Source organism: Pagrus pagrus (assembly GCF_965226575.1).
Source record: "Pagrus pagrus genome assembly, chromosome: 14".
Lineage (NCBI taxonomy): Eukaryota > Metazoa > Chordata > Actinopteri > Spariformes > Sparidae > Pagrus > Pagrus pagrus.
This window is the reverse complement of record NC_140198.1, coordinates 16,467,046-16,486,564: the sequence shown is the minus strand read 5'-3', so window position 1 is coordinate 16,486,564 and position 19,519 is coordinate 16,467,046. Positions and strand designations below refer to the sequence as shown.

Below are 19,519 nucleotides of genomic sequence, written 5' to 3'. Positions count from 1 at the left end.
TGATTTACCGCTTCCTAAACAAAACACTAAGAAGCTGCACTTGACTAGTTGTAAACTCAGTTAGTCTTCAGATGATAAAGTAAAAGTCGTGCAGCAGTTCTCATTTCCTGAAAGGTGATGAAACAACAGTGTAACACATTTCTGTAGTTCGTTCACATGGTAACACTATCCTCAAACACAAATAAATAAAGAAAAGAAACAGAACTATAAATAAGTTAAAGATGATTCTGCTCTGTTTGGTAGCGATGTTTGCTGTGGATACCATAGAGGGGAACCAGGGTAAAAATGTCATGCAGGGACACAGAAGCTGGCACTTTATGGTAATGGTCGCTTGAGATAAACTCGGGCAGATGTGTCGAGTAGTGTGAGACTCAAAGAGCTCACTTATGCATGCTAGTGTTGAAATAAATATGAGTGTTGAAATAATAAACACGTTTGGTAATTATCATCATCTAAACTACAGCAGAGATCACAGCCGCTGTCCCGCAGAGACTCAAGTGCTGCAACTCCATCAACACTTTTAATACTGAGGGCATTATAAAGAGGAGGTGTGGTGCTGTAACACTGTCTTGATGAGCTATTTAATATAAATATGACTCGAGAATTTCTGAAGAGCTGTTTTCTAATGCTTTTATTTTGGAAATACTAAAAATGAAAGCATAAAAAACGAATATATGACCACGTGGACAGACTTATTTACTGTGTTGTTTCCACTTAAATCCAAACTTGTTTCACAAGAATTTGCAAGATACAACTTAACCCCGCTGTGTCAAAACTTGTACACAGTTTCCTGTTAAAATATCAAAAAGGAAGGGGAAAAGGAAGTCTTTTGTTTGCACTCCCTCTGCAATGAACTTTCCTTTTTTGGAAATGCTGTCTGATTTCTTAATTCCTGTTCTGTCTTGACCTACACGCCGTCTGACCCCGGCCACCGTGATCTCCCCTGTTTGACTCCATCTGGACATTTTTTCTTCTTTTTTGTTCTAAAAAAGTACTTCCTGTTGTTTCTTATAATCTCTTTCTCTCACCAGACCTAACGTTGTTCTTCTGCATCCTCCTCCTTCCTGCTTTTATTCACCATCTCCTGCCTTTTCCTGAGTCAGTTCATGCTGAACAGCTTAGTCGGTACTCAAGCGAAAACAGCATAAACAAAACCTTGGCAGGAGATAGTGATAGGCCTCGTCTGAATCCCCCTTGTTTCTCTCGTTCCATCCAACCAGGCATGAGCCTGGCCAGGAAAAATCCAGACTTTATCCCCACCCTTCATCAATCCCTCCCATCATTTTCTCTCCTCCCACCTTTGGGCAGATGGCCTACTTTTTTCTTTCTTTTTTTTTTTGTAGACTTTACTACATCTGCTTATCTCTGTGTGGAGCACAGCTCAAGTTTAAAACAAACACAGCTACGTGTTGTGCTATAGTTACCTGCAGAAACTCAAACATGTTTGTTGAGGGTTGCTATGTACATGAGATAATCTCTTGTTCTGTTTACCAGGTGCCACCAGGCTGTAAAGAATCACACAGCACAGTGATTTTGGCACATTGTGCGATCAATAGCATTATCAGTAGATGTGGACAAAGTCTGCTACTATCTCAGTTTATCTATTCATCACACAAGAGGCTTCTTTCCAGGTAAATCGAACTTTATTTCAAAATCATTGTTATTATAAACGTTGTATTAAACTCTGAAAAGAAGGTTCCACATATTGATTAGAAATGAGTAAAACGAGAGCATCTAACCAATCGTGCAATGGAGCAGGTAAAACACACACAACTTTATTTTCATAGTTTTTCTTCAAACTGTTTAAAACCAGGCACTAAACTTTATAAACTGGTTTTGCTTGATGTAGCCTATTAACAAAATCTGTGCTCACCATGTTGCCACGTTTCAATTATTTCCAGTACACAATAAATGAGACTCAGACTTGCTTGAGCATAGCTTACTTTTTTGGGGGGGGAAAGTTGGATGGTAGCTGTGCAGTTCTGCTTGGAGGTGCATTCAAGGACACGCTGACACTCAAGAATTGGTAACTATGTTGTCAGGAGAGCAATGCTGCAGATTAAAAAAAGCAATTGAGGTCTGAAAATTAATTTTGTTGTTTCATCCATTAAAAATACTCAAATGTCAGATATCCCAGTCCCCTTGAATGTATCATTCACAATTCATAAACACTGAATGTGATGGATTACTGCTGTTGAGCAAGTAACAAGTCTCTGCAAGTTGTTTTGTTTTTTTATAGTGAACTGAAAAGAAGTGAAACCTCTGACATGTAATGTGAGGCACATTGGATTTTTTTGTGAGCAGGTTAAAACATGCAAAACAACTGAAATGATTCTCAAAGAAAAAATATATTTTACAGTTTACTCTGTTTGTCTAATTGTTTACTCGTACTGTTAAAGGTGTGTGTCTTGTACTGTATATGTGCACATTTTCCTGTTGGTCCCGTTTTGGTCCAGTTTAGCCTTGAAAAAAGTCAGGTTACATTCCTCCTCATGGTAAAGGTAAGAGTCAGAGTTTCTCAGTCCCCGTCAGCCTTTGAGAGGACAGAGGAAGGAGCGTCTCCGCGGGGTTCGTTCAGGGGTTGTTGTTGATGATCTGCCTGGGTCGTCCGTAGCCCGTCATTCCAGCCTGAGATGCTCCTGCATTTGTGCCCATTTGCAGGCCGATGATATTTTTGCCTTCGTTCAGCTGTTCGTTTGAGAAGTCTCTTCTGTTCTCTTGGGCCTTCCTGCACACACACAAACACACACATCTCTCAGTCCACAGTGTCATTCCTCACCACTGAAATGAAACCTCCTTTGTTTGAGCAACTTTCCACAGAGAGACCAATTCACACTTACTTGTGGAACCAGTTGGGGTCTCCTTTGTAGCACCCGTCACCCTTTGTTACAGCCAAACTACCCAGAGCCATCAGGGTCCTCTGGACAGCAGCCAGGTCCTTGCCTGTAGACATGCAACAATCTCACATGAATAGAGCCCACACCAAACATATGGACCAGATCTGTGCTCTTCACCGCTGAATACAGCTTCACTCCCCTTACTTATACTGCCAAACACTGTTGTTATGAGTTCTGCTTGTTGTCTTACTTTCAAAGAGGTCCACAGTCTGAAACATATCAGTTTTGGTGATTCCATATTTTTCTGCAGCTTGCAGGAACAGAGATATTTGTTCCATCTGCTTGAAGGCCATGCCGGACTTCTTGACGGTCTTGATCGGCTTGTTGGGTCCAGAAAGGCTGTTGATGAGCTCAGAAAGCACCTACACACACAGAGAAAAGGCAGGTCCCTCTAATTCTAATCTACATAATGTGAATTTCACTTTTGTATTTACGTTTGCAGAGCCAACACTCACACATCCGTCCTTGAGCCAGACTTGGATGCCAGTCTTGCCTGGCTCAGGCTCGCCGACTCCCGGCCCACACTGGGCGATGATCCACTGCACCAGCCTTTCCTCCAGTTCCGGGTCGTATTTCTTATCAATCTTGTTCTGCACCTCTCGGGTCAGACCGTAGGAGGGACCTCTGTTTGCCATGTTGATCCTGTTGGGAGGGAAAGTTGGTGTTAGATACGCAGGTAGCTGAGCAAACTTTACTCCTTGGCATCGTATCGCGTCCTTTTCAATATGGATATTAAACAGATGTAACAACATTCACCCTCAGACCTGGCCCGCAATCAGAACAAATAGGATTTTAGTTGCTCTCTTCCTCATGTGTGCGGGAATGTTTCTATTGTGAGTTCTGTTTTTTTTATGAGAACCTTTAGGTTTCAGAATGAGCGACCACATTATGGCTGGTGCTCACATGTTCATTGGATGACTTTGGTTAAAGTAAGAGCAAAAGATTGATTTATTGTGGGAAAAAAATCAGCAGATTAATCAATCATAAAAAATAATTGTTAGTTTGCAACCCTTAAGGAATGCAATATTTGGCTTTCTGTTGGAGAGTTAGATGAGAAGATTGATGACACCCTCATATGTGTGTGTTAAATGTAAAGCTACAGCCAGGAGCTTGTTAGCCTAGCTTAGCATACAGACAGCTTCCATGTCTTTATCTAAAGGTAACAAGGTTTGCTAACCAGCACCTCCAAAGCTCACGAATGAACACATTAAGTCTTGTTCGTTCAAAAAAACCCAAAGTGTGAAAACAACGGTTCAGCTCCAAGAAGTCACTGCTCCCCACCAAAGAATAGCATGAAACACAAAAAACTGTGAGATGTCATTTTTACACCTGAGATATCACATGTGATTCATTGAGAAGTGTTGGTATGTGTTTTTGTTAGCTTGAGACAGAACCAGGCTAGCTGTTTCCCCCGTTTCCAATCTTTATGCTAAGGTAAGCTAAGCTAAGCGGCTGCTGCCTGTAGCCTTACATTCAACAGACAAATATGGAAGTGGCTCCAATTAGATGATGTGTATAAATGATTGTCTGTTTTTCTATAATAGAGCAGAGCACATTTAATTATAGGGGGATTCCTCATCTTCTTTATTAACCATAATGGAATGATGTGCGCATGTTTTAACTACCAACATGTGTATTGAACACTGACAGACTGGAGCATTGTATTTCTGTTATCCAGACCACGTCAGCGTCATTGATTAACAAGGTTAAAACCGAAGTTAAAAAAGTAAAATGTCGTCAACAATTACAACCCCTGCCGTTCTCTGTAAGCAATTATGGTCAGCCTGTGCGACTTATTAATGCAGTACGAGCTTCCTGTCAGCTTCAGCAGGACCGCCCCGCTCCCTGCATCCTGTTTGCTCGTTCAGCTGTCACTTCCTTCCTCCCTCCACTGACAAAGGTAACTATGTATATACAGACTCTAAACAAAACAACACACTACTGCTCACCATGGGAACGGGAAAAAGAAAAAAAAACTTGTGAAATCATGAAAGTATGAGCAGTGCGTGATAACATGCTGCAGTTATTGCTTTTACAGATCCGAATTACTGAGTTACACAACGCAGTCTGACATGACTGAATTTCCAGGGAAGCAGATAACATATGGAGATGTTTATAGCTGATAGGAAAATCCTCCTGCTCTTACTTTTCTCCACCTCCTGCCCAAGTATGTACACGCGAATGCTGCTCCTGCTGCATTTCAAAAAGGCTGGCGATACCACAAAGGATTACATTTGTGCAAGAATCTGTGTTTTATGTTCGCAGGCAAGCTGGGTTTAATAGACAGCATGAAGCACATTTGTCCTTGGAGAGGAAAAAAAGGCACACCTACTACATCTCTTGCAAAACAGAGGCTTGTCAGTCTTACACAATATGTGTTGATAGTTTGACAAATCGTCGTTGTGTCTAACAGCTCCGCAGCAGCCATAGATCACACTTGTGTCTCTGTTCATTGTCTGAGGTCACAGTGGTTGCAGAGAAGCATCTTCCTGTCCGCTGAGTTATTCCAAAACCAGCAACAAGGGTGAAGTAAATATCCGAACTCTTGAGCACTCTCTTTCTCAATCGCACGACTTCCATCTGTGGTGTCCCTGCACGCCCAGAGAGCATCCAGCTGCTGCGAACATCAGGACTTATCTCTGCATGTAGGCATGATGGAGTCAAAGAAAGCCACTCTTTCAGACGAACCTTCTGCACTTTGATCTCTGATTACACACCACTGATTTGATGTCACAAGATAATGTCATGCCTCCTGCACTGCACATTTCAAGCATATCTCCCATTCGCAGGGTTTTACAGTCAACGCGACTGTATAGTAGCATAATGTGCATCCGAGCAGAGTGTTTGTGTGCAGGTGTTTGAGTGTGTGTTTTCTGGATTATGTAGATGTGTGCACTTTAGAAGTTATCTGGGTGCAACCTGGTGTTTACTGGGAACATCTTGTAATCATAGAGTCACACAAGCCAACCCCCCACAAGAACCGAGATGTCGATAAACAGATGTGAGGTAACCACGGTGATTGCTAAATATGGGATATAAGTATGGGTATCATAAATTGGTTGATGCATTACTCATACGTGTTTCACAGTTTTTCATTTTCAATCAATATATTTGAAAACAAGTCATAAACATCACCTGGATGTGTCTAAATGTGCAGCTTTTATGAATGAACCTTTGCTCTGTATACTTCACTGTTCAACATAATGTGACCGTTGTTATGTACTCATCACTCAAACTTACTGTATAACAACTATATTTTGTTATATTTATGTTTTTTTTTTACTTTATTATGAACTGCTTCAGGTGCAGTAAAAACCACATTGTAATGTTTAATTTTTACCTTTATCATTCAAACTCAAATAAAGTGGAAAACCCACTGTGTAATGACTTAACTGTATTACTTTCTCATTCAATTATTATTTCCGAGCATACATCAGCTTTTCCATTAAAGGAGACCTATAATGTGTTTTCAGTGTCTTATGCAGATTCTTGCATTTTCTGAGGACTAAAGCGTATAAACCTTTTCTACTAGACATCCAAAATGAGCATAATGTGTCTCCTTCAATCCTCTACTTTACCTCTACACGCACTTTTATAATACCTGACTGCCACGCCGAGCAAACACTCCTCACATCTTCTATGTTCGCCCACTGATCGGCTCCTGCACGTCCCATTTGAGGGTTAAGTGTCTTACTCAGATGCAACTCCAGTAGTTGCCGTTATCGTCGTCATCCTCAACCCCCCCCCCGCCCAAATTCTTCAACTTTTGTATCATAGTAACTCACTGTCATCCGGTTCGTTCTTGCGTCAGTGGTTACTTCCTGAGTCAATTCAATACCATCCTTACTCATAGTTTGACTTGTGATTCACTTTGAGCAGCAAACGGCTGAAAGGTCATTCTGAAACCTTTGCGATGGATCTAAACGGTTAAACTAGTTCACATGATTATTTCTTACAGTGTTCCTCAAACTGCTGTTGATCCAGACTGTTAATCCAGCATCCTGTGTTCCACCCTTATCACTGAAGATAGTGACACCACCTGAAGTCCCTGTCTTTAGTTATCTTATAGTCAAAAGCGCTTACATGCACATAAAACTTTAGCATGGTTTATAAATGGGACACACACACACACACGCATGACTTCTGCTGCCATATCTTGAAACAGCAGGCTGCTGTACAGACCGGAAAATGACATAGTATTAGACCGTAATGGCCACATGTTGATGAGAGATTTCACAGAGGCTGAACCTAGTATCCCTCCCTGAAGCTGTGAGGCCTGCTGAGAGGAGTGCTGAGAGCAGAGGTAGATAAGAAACAGGATTTCACAACACAAGGACATACAGAGAAGTGGCTCAGTCAGAAGGCATCTGATCCACACAAAAGGCACTAAACATTAACCCAGCGCTCAGTCTGTGTCAAACATGAGCGAGAGCGAAGGAGACAGAGAGCGAGGGTGGGGTGTGTGATACATTACACTTCTTTTTTCACGTTTCCTGCCGAGCCAACAAAGAAATCTTTTGACTGCCAGTGAGCAGCCAGAAAACTGAGATTGATGAATGAGGAGAAAACAAGAGCAGGAGCGTTCACTTACTTTGTGTGGTAGCCTTCAGGTGAATACAGGTGGGTTTGGGCTCTCGCTGCTGCTTGTGTTCCCGCTCTTCGTCTAGCTTACAACACAGCGCAGAGTGCACCGTACGAGACTGCCAACATAAATACAGCAAACACCCCTTGTCTGAAATATATGACTTCACCACATTCAACAGAAAATAGGGAGAGAGAGAGAGATAGGGAGGGAGAGTGAGAGAGAGAGATACGCCTTCAGGTCCTCTTATTTCACTCTATGGCCCGCCCCTTTGCTCTTTCTCTTTTTCCCCACTCAAATTGTAATTCCTTATTTAGGAGAAGGACGGGAAGGAAAGAGAGAGGCATGTGACTGGAGAGCTTGGTGTGGTCACTGAAGAGAATTCTCCAGATTTCTGCCTCAACCACAAAAGAACGAGACAGGATTAGGAGGGAGGGATGATAAAATCCTGGAGAACAGCGCAGTCTGAGGCAGCACAGGAAGGGAGTTGCAGTAATTAGAGAGCAGTGGAGCACATGTAGGAGATTATTTATTGCCTTAATTCAACAATGTTTGTGTCTGAAAGTGAAACAGACAGCAGGCAGCTGTGGAATGTAAATCCCCTCCTCTCTGTCGAGTTTCATATCAACACACAATAAACAGGGAGAAGAGGGACAAGTCAGGACCTGGAGGGGATTGGAGACATGACGATGACATCACATGTGATAACAATGTGAGGATTTGGCAGCGAGTGAAGTCTCTGACTGAGCCCATTAGTTATGAATATGTGCTGTATGTGTTAAGAAGTGCAGGGGGACGTTCACGTCAGCCGTGTTTTGTGTCATTTATGAGTCTGATGTTTAACCACCGTGACACCTACAGGGTTAATGATTGTCACAAACCACGAGTACTCGTTGCAGGGGAATATTTCCTCTTTCCTGCTCACAAGCTGCACTTGCATGATAGTTTCAGAGCAGTCATACGCCAGCTGTACTTCAGCTGTCACTAGTGTTGTAGAAAGTACCCAAAAGGCATACTTGAGTTAAAGTAAAGATGTCTTGTTAGACTATTACTTTTGTAAAAGTGTAAGTTACCCATCTGTATAGTACTTGAGTAAAGTTCTTTGAGTACCTGATATTAAATGTACTTAAATATCAAAAGTAATTTCCTAGCAATAAATGTACTTAGGTATCAAAAAGTAAAAGTAAATTATACATATATTGATCTGTTTGTATATACTGTATACTATACATCGACTGATTATTAGCCTGGCCAGTTATCAGAATCAATATTTAGCTTTTTTTAAAATGATAGGAATCTGTGTTGTCATCCGATTGCTGAAAATTTAAATTAATTTAAAAAAGTGCTGCTTTGGCTCTGATGCAGCACACAATCCACAAAGTAACTGGTAACTTAAGTAATCCGATGAATGCAGCAGAATGTCTATATGTATAAAGTATAAAGGATGTATAAGTATAAAGTAGCAGAAAATGGAATTACTCAAATAAAGTGCAAAAACCTCAAAATTGTACTTAAGTACAGTACTTGAGTAAATGTACTTGGCTACATTCCATCAGCACTCATCACTTTTTCGATTCATCATTTCAGCTTTGTTCAATTTTGATTAAATCACATTCTGTGTAATCAGTCAACTTCAAAACAGCACAAAATGGAGGAGATGAGGAACACGAGATGAAGTCTCCATCTACTTTTCATTCTTTGTAGATATACATGGAGAATCTTTTTAAATTTAACTATTAAACAAAAATAAGTATTGTATTTCATTTTCTTTCTCGGTTTGATTTGTTTTATTTTGAATTTTTTAAATCTTCCATATTTCAGACCCTTTTTAATAATAATATAAAAAATCTGGGTCTCTACTCCTACTCTCTACTATCTTTTTTTAAATGCTCATCAAAAGTTCATGTATTTACACTGTTTTTTTCTTTTTCTGACCAACAATCCAAAACCCAGAAATTCAAGTTATTTTTCATAGAAGGCTGAGAAAACAGGCAAATAATTCAAAGTTAGGAGCTGGGACCAGAGAATATATCGACGTTGTTGCTTAAAAATGATAATCTAAATAAAATGTCCTTTCGATCAAATAATTATTTGTTATCTATTTTGATACTGAAGCAATCATGAACAACAATGGATGCACTTTGATTGGATTGAAACTTTCTAATCCTGATACTATTATCACTTTTCACATCTGACAGCCATTATTCCTGTAAATAATCACACAGCTGACCCCTGCTACTCTTAATCTTCAACATGGAGCTAACACTGGATCATCACTGCAACTCCATTTGTCTTTTTTTTATTTTCTTCAGAAAAAACATCAAAATGATCGTTGATCGAATTGAATTTTGGGGATTTTTGCATATTATGTAGTTCTTAATAAAAGTGTCATACTGTATAACTTGTATACAGTATGTAATATGACTGTATAACTAACATGGTTGACCTAGTACATACAAAAAAAATGTTATCACATCACTTTTTACTTTAAAACTGTTTAGGGGGGAAGTTAAAGGGACATTCAGGATTCAAGAGGTTAAGGCACTTATAATGTAACATTAAGATTTTACATACGAGAGATTTGCTCAGTTTACATGATATAATGCTTTTGGATGACTTAAACAAGCCACCAATGAATAAACCAGAAATATTAGCTGCATCTTGACCAGCTACAACATTAAATTGCTGCACATGAATGCAGAAACAATTGTAATTTAATAATACAACAGTGATACAGATACAATACTCAGAAAGGATGCATTCTTCACACTATTATACTCCTGCTGTGTAAGATTTTGAATCCAGGGCTTTAACTTGTAATGGAGCATTTTCACACTTAGGTTTTATTATTTGTGAAGGATTTGAGTTTCTCTTCCACTACTGGCAACAGTCCAGTTGAATATCCCATGAACTTGTTGACATTGTGGGGTGGAGAGTGAGAGGGGTGTTACTCGGAGGCCTGCTCATGTTTAACCAGATGGCAGATAGCTGTGTGCGTGGGGGGGAAGACATGGGAAATATTATCCAGCAAACATGTTAATGGTGAAAATACACAGATGAGAAATTCCACATGTGGTTGAACTCTGAGCGAGGGGGAAACACACCCAACTTTCCTTCCCACTGAGATTTTTTCTTTAGCTGAAGTAACATTAACAGTTCATTCTTTCTGCCTTTGCCCTTTTCTCACTTGAGCCAGATGTTTCACCTGTCCTGAACTCGATGGTGAACATCAGTCAAACTTTTTCTCATATCTAAACTTCGCGTGTCCAAAACGCTACGTTTGCAGGAAATCCAGCTTGTTTTGCAGCTTTTTATAATCCAGATGCTGATCAGCTTCCCGATGAGTCTCTACAGGCTGCACTACAGCAACATCTGGTGGCTCAGGGGGGCAGATAGCAGGGGATGTCCACGCACTGCTTCTTCTTCTGTGGTGTAATTGTAACACAGCTAAAAGCAGCATTGCTTTTCACACTCAGCAAGCAGTGTGATTTTGTTCAAGGGGACGGCAATTAGACGTGTTATACTCACTGTCCGTTAGAGTCTACCCCGTCCTGAGACTGAACAGATTTCATTTTATTTTCAGGGGCACACTGCTGGGTGTTGATGACCGTGCTGAGAGCTGCTAATTGAAAAAGAGCTTCCTGGTGGACAAAACACTGAGATGTCATCGGGGTGTAAAATGTGAAGCTGTTATACAGAAAAAGAAAACTTAACAGATGGAGAAGAGTTACCCAGCACCAAGGGGGATGTCAGAGAAAAGTGGTGCAGGTTTTTGTTGTTTTCCAACTGAATGAGGTTGAAAGCTGAATAATTGAAGTTCAAAACCTATTTTGGGTCCAAAAACCAAAACAATAATCTGATGTTCCATAAACTCTGTCTCAGGGGTTTCTGACTTTTAGAGAGTAGAGTGGGCTGTCTTTGGTTTTTAAAAAAAGGCAGAAAAAAAAGGATAAATAATTTAAAAAAACAAGATTTCAATATTGTGTACTTTAGTGTGACACAGCACAGCACATTTATAGAGGCTGGAGCACTTTGTGTTTATGGCCGTGTCAGCAGCATGGCTCTAGGGATGGTCCTGTCTGGACAATACACATGGCCTGTCAGACAGACAGTCCTCCACTTTGGTCTAGACTTAAATATCCAAACAATTACTGGATGGGTTGCCATTCAACGTACCCTTTATGTCCGCCTAAAGATGAATTGTATTAACTTTGATGATCTAGCACCATAATCAGATCACATTTTTAATTTCTCTGCACAACTAATCCATCGGCCTCATCTGCACTTTGTGTTTTTTCTGTTCGTTTGCTGGTTGGTTGGTTTGTCAGCAGGATTACACAAAAACCACTGAACGGATTCCCATGAAACTTGAATGGAGGACAGGTCTCAGCCCAGAATAGACCCATTAACTTTTGTTGTGGATCCAGATAAAGGGACAGATCCAAGACTTTTTTCTTACTTTCTTCAGCATTGTAAGACAGGGTGTTATTTGACATTTTCATTCATTTCTCAGGGAATAATGCACAGAACTTGCTGAAAAAGTCTGGTGTATTTAGATGGCTGGTATCTATGGGTGAGTACAATTTGATGAAGAGCCAAATAATAGTCCAGATCAAGCGCACTAAAATCTGTTTTGTTTGATATTGCATTAGGCTTCAATGAATTTAAGGGGACTGTTGGGCCTTGGCGGAGGTATGCGCTCTATTGAGTGCCATTCTAGTTTACCATGGTAAACATACCTGCTAAATTGTCATGGTTAGCATTTTAGCATACTGATGTTAGCATGTAGCTCTGTTTTTGTGTTATAACTTAACAAAAAGATCAAATTTGTTAAATTATGATCTTATTTTGCTCTGGTTTAAAGATTTGTCCCTGTAGTAGATAATATTTCTTTAAACGTCAGGAGCAATGATAATTAGTACATTAAGTGGGCTAGCCTCTTGGTGAAGTTTTGCCAACTTCATGATAATCAAGACAATAAAATCCTTAAATTTGAATTTTTGGCAGCAAGCCACGTGGAGGATGCAGCTTCTCCTTTTAACCTTTGTTAATGCGTTTGCTTTCATTTGACATGTGACTGAGGGACTGATTATGTTTGCATATTTCTGTAATGGCTCCTGTGGCCAAATGCCAGCTTGAAACTAGATGCTTATGTGATTTTGCACTGTAGGTCCTTGAAACTGGGAGTAGTGTGTCCGGCAAAAGGGACTTATTATGACTTCAATTTCCTTTCTACTTTATTCAGAAGCTTTCATGCTTATTACATGTCCTTCTGCAGTCTTGTCTTGTCTGACGGAAAAGCTCCCGTCAGGACAAATGATAAAGAAAGGATCACATGTACAGTGTTAATAAACGGACAAGGTTTTGAACCAGGATCATCTTTTTATCTTGATATTACATGCACACAGTCACAGATCATCAGTAGTGAGCTGTGGGAGGTGTGATGAAGTCCGGATTAAGACCGCAGGTGGTCCAGCTGTGTCTGATCCTTTAGGACAAAATACCAGTAAGGCACAGCAGGGAACATCTGTTTAAATGCTTCATCTATTCACGACCTCCTTTCCATTTTCAGTCTGTGTGTCAGGGCCAACTGTACAGATAAGTGTACGACAAATAATCCCTAATGTAGAGAAGAAACACTCTTGCCATGCTTGATGACAATCTGATTATTACCAAGAGGGATTTGCATGGCGTGTTTTCTTAAATGGGAGCTGTAGTGAGCAGTTGGTTCCTCTTGGAGGCGCTGTGTTGCAGTGTGAGCCTAATCACTAAATAGACAGTTCACTGCTGACACTCAGCCTCTCAACTGTGACCCCTAAATGTCCATATAAATCTTCTGCTCTGAACCTTCCCCCATCTAGTAATGCTATGAGAAGGAAACCAGCTGTGCAGAAAATAAAGCTTCTGCCCTGCTGTGGACATGTTCAAGGTGGACATGGTGTGTGTGTGTGTGTGTGTGTGCGAGTCACTCAGTAAATAGGTGACGTCTTGGTTACATTCTAGCTCAACTCAGAGGATTGTGCCCTCTCTCCTCCAGAAATGTGACCTCAGGTTCTTGGCAAATGTCGGATTTGAAGCAGTCACACCTGCAGCGAGAACATCTGCATCCTCAGCTTTAGTGCTACTTGGCTGATGGAAGCCAACTACATGTGATCTGGTGCGATTACAAAATAAGATTAGACTTCCCTTTAATTTATGTGACCTCTGTGTATTGATCCAAGAGGCAGAGATGCATATTGGGGGATGGGTGTAGAGGGAGAGATTGTGAGCCAAAGGTCCATCTTGGGCTACCATGTATTTTTGGATGTGTACATGACAGGAGGCAGGAGTCACATGTCTGATCGGAGCATAATTTAGGGCATACAGTGAGCGCATTTCACAACAGTTTGCACAACAGTCCCAAAATTGAATCTACAAAGTGAAAGACTGTGATGCCAGAATCAAGGGTTTATGTCCTGTTTGTGTTTAGGTCCAAGCAACGAAAGCACTTTAGTTTGGGTTGGCAAAAAGATCTTTTCAGTTCATGAAACAGTGATGAAATTTAATCTATAGAATTCACTTTGGTATAAATTTGGGAAGGACTGTGATTTCAGGTTATATGTTAATTTAAAAAATCAGGGAAAAGTCATGAAATTTAATTTAATTTAGTCCATTTGAAAGTCGAGAGTCACTAAAAAAAATAAGGAAAATATTACATTTCTTGACTACTTCATGAATTGTAGTGATACTGGGCTGGTATTTCAGTTGACTGCATGCAGCTCCACATTGGTCTGCTCTGTCCTTGTATTTTTAATCCAGCATTGCAGTCGCTAAAACGAGAATATGATCATCTTCCCTCTTTGTGTGGTACAGTAAGTGTTTGTAAACGCCTCTGTGGAGCTCTTTAGCAGAAGTCTCACTGTGTGCGTCTCAGAGCGGATACAGCAGGAGCTTCATTTTATTAATCCATGTTATCTCTGCCCGTAGGGAGGTGCTGGTATATTATTAAAACAAGGTGTTTAAATTGCTTGCGCCTTTTTGACTGTAAATCACAACGTCAGGAGAGGGGATATGAAATAAATGCAGACATCCGTGCTCAGATCGAGGTGGGTATCTATTGACAACGAAAGGGATTTAAGCAGTGTCGTAGAATTATATTCATAAACCTAGTTTTCCATTACAAGTATACAGTTTAACAGTATAATTTACAGCCAATGACTCATAACTTCTTACCTCATCAACCTTTTGAAGTCATCAGGCAGATAATGAAGGAGTATCATGTTCATGTGTTGCTTAGAGGGGAACTAATTTTTCTTACCTTTTTTTGTCAATATTTGTATTTTAAAGAGGTTTTTTTCATTATAGTAGTATAGATCATATTATATTGTTATATTATATTGTATAGATTTTATTGTGCGCATATCAACCAGCCACACATCTTGGATGTTGTAAGACCAGAAATATATATTTCTTCAGATTACTTATAGGTTCAATATGTAAAGAAAAAGAAAAACATAATTAAAAAAAAAAAAACATTAACTAAAATTATCGACAGAATGTAAAGAAATAGCAGTGTTGACATCATGACATCTGTGTGTTGTGTTGCAGAGATGTCAACTGAAGTCAGCATGCTATCCTGCTAGTCCTGCTAGCCGTGTAATCACAGACACTGCTCAGCTGTATGAACTGCTAGCTGCACAGCGAACTAAGCTAACAACTAACAGTAGCTACAGTTAGCAGCAGTTAGCGGTCACTCTGGCAATATGCCGCCCCCTATTTGTTGACAGGAACCTTTACATTTTCAAACTGCTATTTTTGCTGACTTGTATTCGTTGTCTGTTGTTGATGTTGTTATGGCGACTTGCATCAGCCGGTCGTCAATCACTGTGTTTAATAGGCGTCACACCCACAAATGTCACAGTAACTGTGAATCATGCCAGAGCTGAAACACGTCATGTGTTTCATAATGCATTTTTAAAAAGTATTATGTACTTACTCATGACGAGTGTTCGTGATTTCATGTGTTAAGGTTGAGTAAAGGCGAGGACCCAAATGCAGCAGCAGCAGCAGAGACAGGCCAGTTGAAAACAAAAAGCAAGTTTAGATGAAGAGAAGCTGTAGTTCATAAATCCAAAATCCAAGAGGCTGTGAACAAAGCAGGATTAATCTGAGAGCAAAAACCAGGATAACACAGGGACACAGGCAGCAAACGCAGGTAAAACATGAGGAGAAGGCTGGACCAGGGGAGCAGATGAGAAACAGACACTGGAGCACAACAGAAGAACTGACCAAGAGAGTGGGGAAAAGGCGGACGAAGTTACACGAGGGCTAATGAACAAATGAAACACAGGTGTACACAGAAGAAGGCCGGGAAAGGACAAAGACGGGGTGGAAAGTTACAACAAGACACATGAGGATAAATCCACCAATATAAAACAGGAAAAAAACAAACCAAATACTAAACTATGACATTGTTTTTTGTGTGATATTTTTGGTCGGTAGACATTTAAGACTTTTGAGTTATGCATGCCTGTTGTTTTTTATATTTAGAGGGTGGCACACAAACAGAAACTGTGCTATCCAATTTATTGCTGCAGGCGCCAATTCAGACTCCCAGTGAAGGATTAAGTGTCCTTTAAAGATATGTGGGGAATGTTTTGTGTGCATGTACACGAGTACACATCGTTCTTCAGCTGTGGACATTTTTGCTTGACAGTTTGCTTTTGTAGCTTGGCTTTTTGGTGACCTCTTACAATATCAGCAATTTAATGCTAGATTTATCTCTGCACCACTTATATTTTCTGTTACAACTCCCTGTGATCTTAAACAGACCCAGTTAGCAGAAATCAGGATGAAAAAAGGCAGAATACAGTCCTTTGTCAATCATGTCATGAAACTAACATGACCTCAGTATTTTTCTGCTTTATCTAAATTTCCAAACAACCACATTAGAGGCAGATTCGAGCTGAGTGTTGCAGAGTTGGTCGACTGGTTGTTGATGGTATTTTTTAAGATATACCCTAAATCTGTCTGCAAGTTCCCAAAACTGAATTAATCCAGTGAGACGATCTGATCTGGAAGGCTGGGCACCAAAGAAGCCACAGCTTGTATCAGCAGACGAGACTTGCATGTTTTCTGCTCCACATATATCACATTTCCAGGATTATCAGCTGGGCAGAGCGAGGTGTCAGTGCATCAGTGGAGCTATAGAGGGAGATAATAGAAAGCTGTTGAGCTGTTGGGAGAAGATGTCTCCGTTTTTTGTCAGCATTCTCTTTGAAGAGGCAACAAAATCTTTTGTGGTGAGAGAAAAAGGATGAATCGGCGGGGAGAGGAGGGTGGGGAAGGGCTTTCCTGCTGCACAGCAGAAGACTTCAGCTTCAGCATCTTTGACAGATATGAGCAAGAGAGAATGGGAGCATCAAAAAACCAAGGAATCATTGGACTCGCGAGATCCAGGTGGAAAAGCCGGAGCAGGTCCTACATGAAAGAGGGTAGAGAAGGTCAGAGGAAGGTAGGAGGGCAGGAAGCAGTGGAAAGCAAGAGGAGTGAGTCAGGTGGAGGAGGAGGGGACCAGATGGAGACAGAGGGAGTGAGAGAGGAAGGGCAGTGAGAGTGTGCCAAGCAGGGCTAACACGCAAGGAGACCAAGTTACTTGCGGAGAGCAGAATGGAGACTGACACGGATTGATGGGCCGAGACATTAAGAGGCTGGAAGTGAAGCAGGCTCCAGAGAGAAATAAGCCAACTCCAATTTCATCTAGCGAATGACGGAAGAGTCAGAGAGGGGAATATCCGAGGAACATGGGAGAGGAATAATGAAATGATTCTTCTCCCGGTGCTGCCTTATTACTGGGATAGTAATGAATCAGCTGTGGAGAGCAGGTCACAGAGCAGATGAAAATTTGATGAGGATGCAGGGGTGAACGTCTGTGAATAGATAGTCAATGCCAATCAATCTGGTGACACGACTCATCCTTACAGAGGAAAATGATACGTATATTTTCTCAAAATTAGATCTATGCACTGGGGAGTGAAGGGTCAGAAATAGACTGAGGATTACACTGCACTGCTGGAGCACGAATCTGATGTGCTGTACATGTCGCTGCTGTACAGTAAAATCTCAAGCGGAGTCAGCTAAATAGAAATGTTTGACTATACTCCCGGCTCAGAGACAAGATAGCAGAACAAAAGCCACATCTGGTCGCCCCAAAATGACAAAACAATGTCTTAAAATAGACTGTAAGTGAAAGAGTGCGCTCACTGTGCACATGCTGTATCTGCTAAAAGGGCACCGAGGGAGCAAACTAATTAAGTAATCCACATGTCAGCAGGTACGGCATCACCCTACTCCATTAATGATGATAATGATTTCAAAAATGTGTCAGTCAAATTGATTTTTGTGTTCCGAGCAGGCATCAGTGCTAGATGACTAAATGATGTAGACACCGACATGCAGTACAGTTGTCAAGCTGGCAGGGTTTTGTTTTTCAGGGTTTCCCCGGTGCGCCATGGAAGAACAAACACGAGAACTAGAAACAGCTAAATTAAAGCTGCCTGATCTGATCAAGCTCAGCGAACAAAAGGGAGATGACGGGGAAACTGAAGTGAAGTCAGTTTACTCTCTACATACTAACGCAGGCCATCAGTTTGGATAGTGAAAGACGCAGCTGAACATCCTTCATGATACATCTGAGCCGAGTGAACGTTTGAAATATGTTTAATTAAGGACATTTCAGAGTGATGAGGACAGTGTATGAAACACACAATATATTATTTCTGCCTCTAGGAGCCTGGAGAGTCAGGTGCAGAGCCAGACCTTCTGGAGGAATAATCACCCAGAGTCACATCTGATTCTGAGCTAATCCAGAGTCATTAACTGACGGGAGGAGAGCTCAGAGATTACTTTTAAATTTTTGGGATTAAAAAGTAGATTTATCTTCAATGCCATTCATCTACTTGACTGCAGCAGCAATCCGCAGAGGTGACCTCCATTGTTGTTACCGTTTTGTTGACTGGAAAAAGTGTAAATGTACTGTACATCATGAACACAACGTTACAGAGTGGAAAGGTATTGATTTATGTTAAGTTTTATTCCTGTCATTTCTGGACATTTTAATGCAGAATTCCTGCATATTATATCTTTAAAGTCAGCGGTACAGTCAAACATCAATATCCTTTCACACCTCCAGCATAATGAGAAAGAAAAAGCGTTTTAAGTGCAGTCTGAATTCCCTGCATACCGACAAATAATCAGATTTTTGTTTGTTGTTTCAACTTTAATTTCAGCCACTTCAGTGGAGACCAGAAAAAGAACATTTACAGACACTGGGTTTAGAGCATAACAAGCGCTGGTTGAAATATTAATTTTGCATTTCATACAAGGGTAAAATATATTCTCTAATCCACTCCAGTGGAAATTATTTGAGCTGAAACCAGCATATGGCTCATCTGTTGGGCTTTACCAGCTTGTCGCTCTGTATCCTCCTGGACAGCACGCACTCGCTTGTTTTATAATAGTTTGCACAGCAGTGTGATTTTGTTTTATGTTCAGGGGGTTTTGTTACATTTTGTTGTTTTTCTCATTCACTGTGAAATCAGGCCACTACAAATGCATAACTTTCTCTTCACTGGTTCTAAATTCATAAACCTGCAGCGCCTCTCACCATCCCTGTGATTACACGGTGCGGTTAACCATCTATTTGCATTGCTGTAATGCATGAGTAAGCAGGTGGGATGAACTCTAGAGTTGTACTTATGCATTTGTTCTGTACGTAATGAACTGCACTAAGTGCACAGATGTGGAGGTATGTGGGCGTTGAGTGACAGCTCTGTTTATAGATATGATCTGACCATATAGAAACACCTGCGTACCTCTTGTTGTAGGCGGTCCAGTGAGACTATCATCACTGTGGTCAACCTACACAAGTCTGACAAAAGAAACAAGAAGTCCATAAACTGAATGAAAGTAGTGCTGTAAAAAAAAGAAAAAGCTTCTCTCAGATCATTTCATTTCCGTATTTCCAAGTAGATGATTTTATCAAATGGTGTGTTTTTTTCCA

At 40.6% G+C, this 19,519-nt stretch overlaps 1 protein-coding gene across 1 annotated transcript; it reads right to left on the bottom strand.

The window, feature by feature from the left end:
- Positions 1-1,603: 1,603 nt before the first annotated feature.
- LOC311269601 (transgelin-like) lies at positions 1,604-7,675 on the bottom strand. Its single transcript, XM_084373835.1, has 5 exons — positions 7,489-7,675; positions 3,353-3,539; positions 3,088-3,259; positions 2,841-2,943; positions 1,604-2,728 (listed from the first exon to the last, which is right to left on the bottom strand). Exons 2-5 carry the CDS (start codon positions 3,530-3,532, stop codon positions 2,575-2,577), a joined length of 609 nt encoding a protein of 202 aa, XP_084229961.1. The 5' UTR covers positions 3,533-3,539; positions 7,489-7,675; the 3' UTR covers positions 1,604-2,574.
- Positions 7,676-19,519: the final 11,844 nt, after the last annotated feature.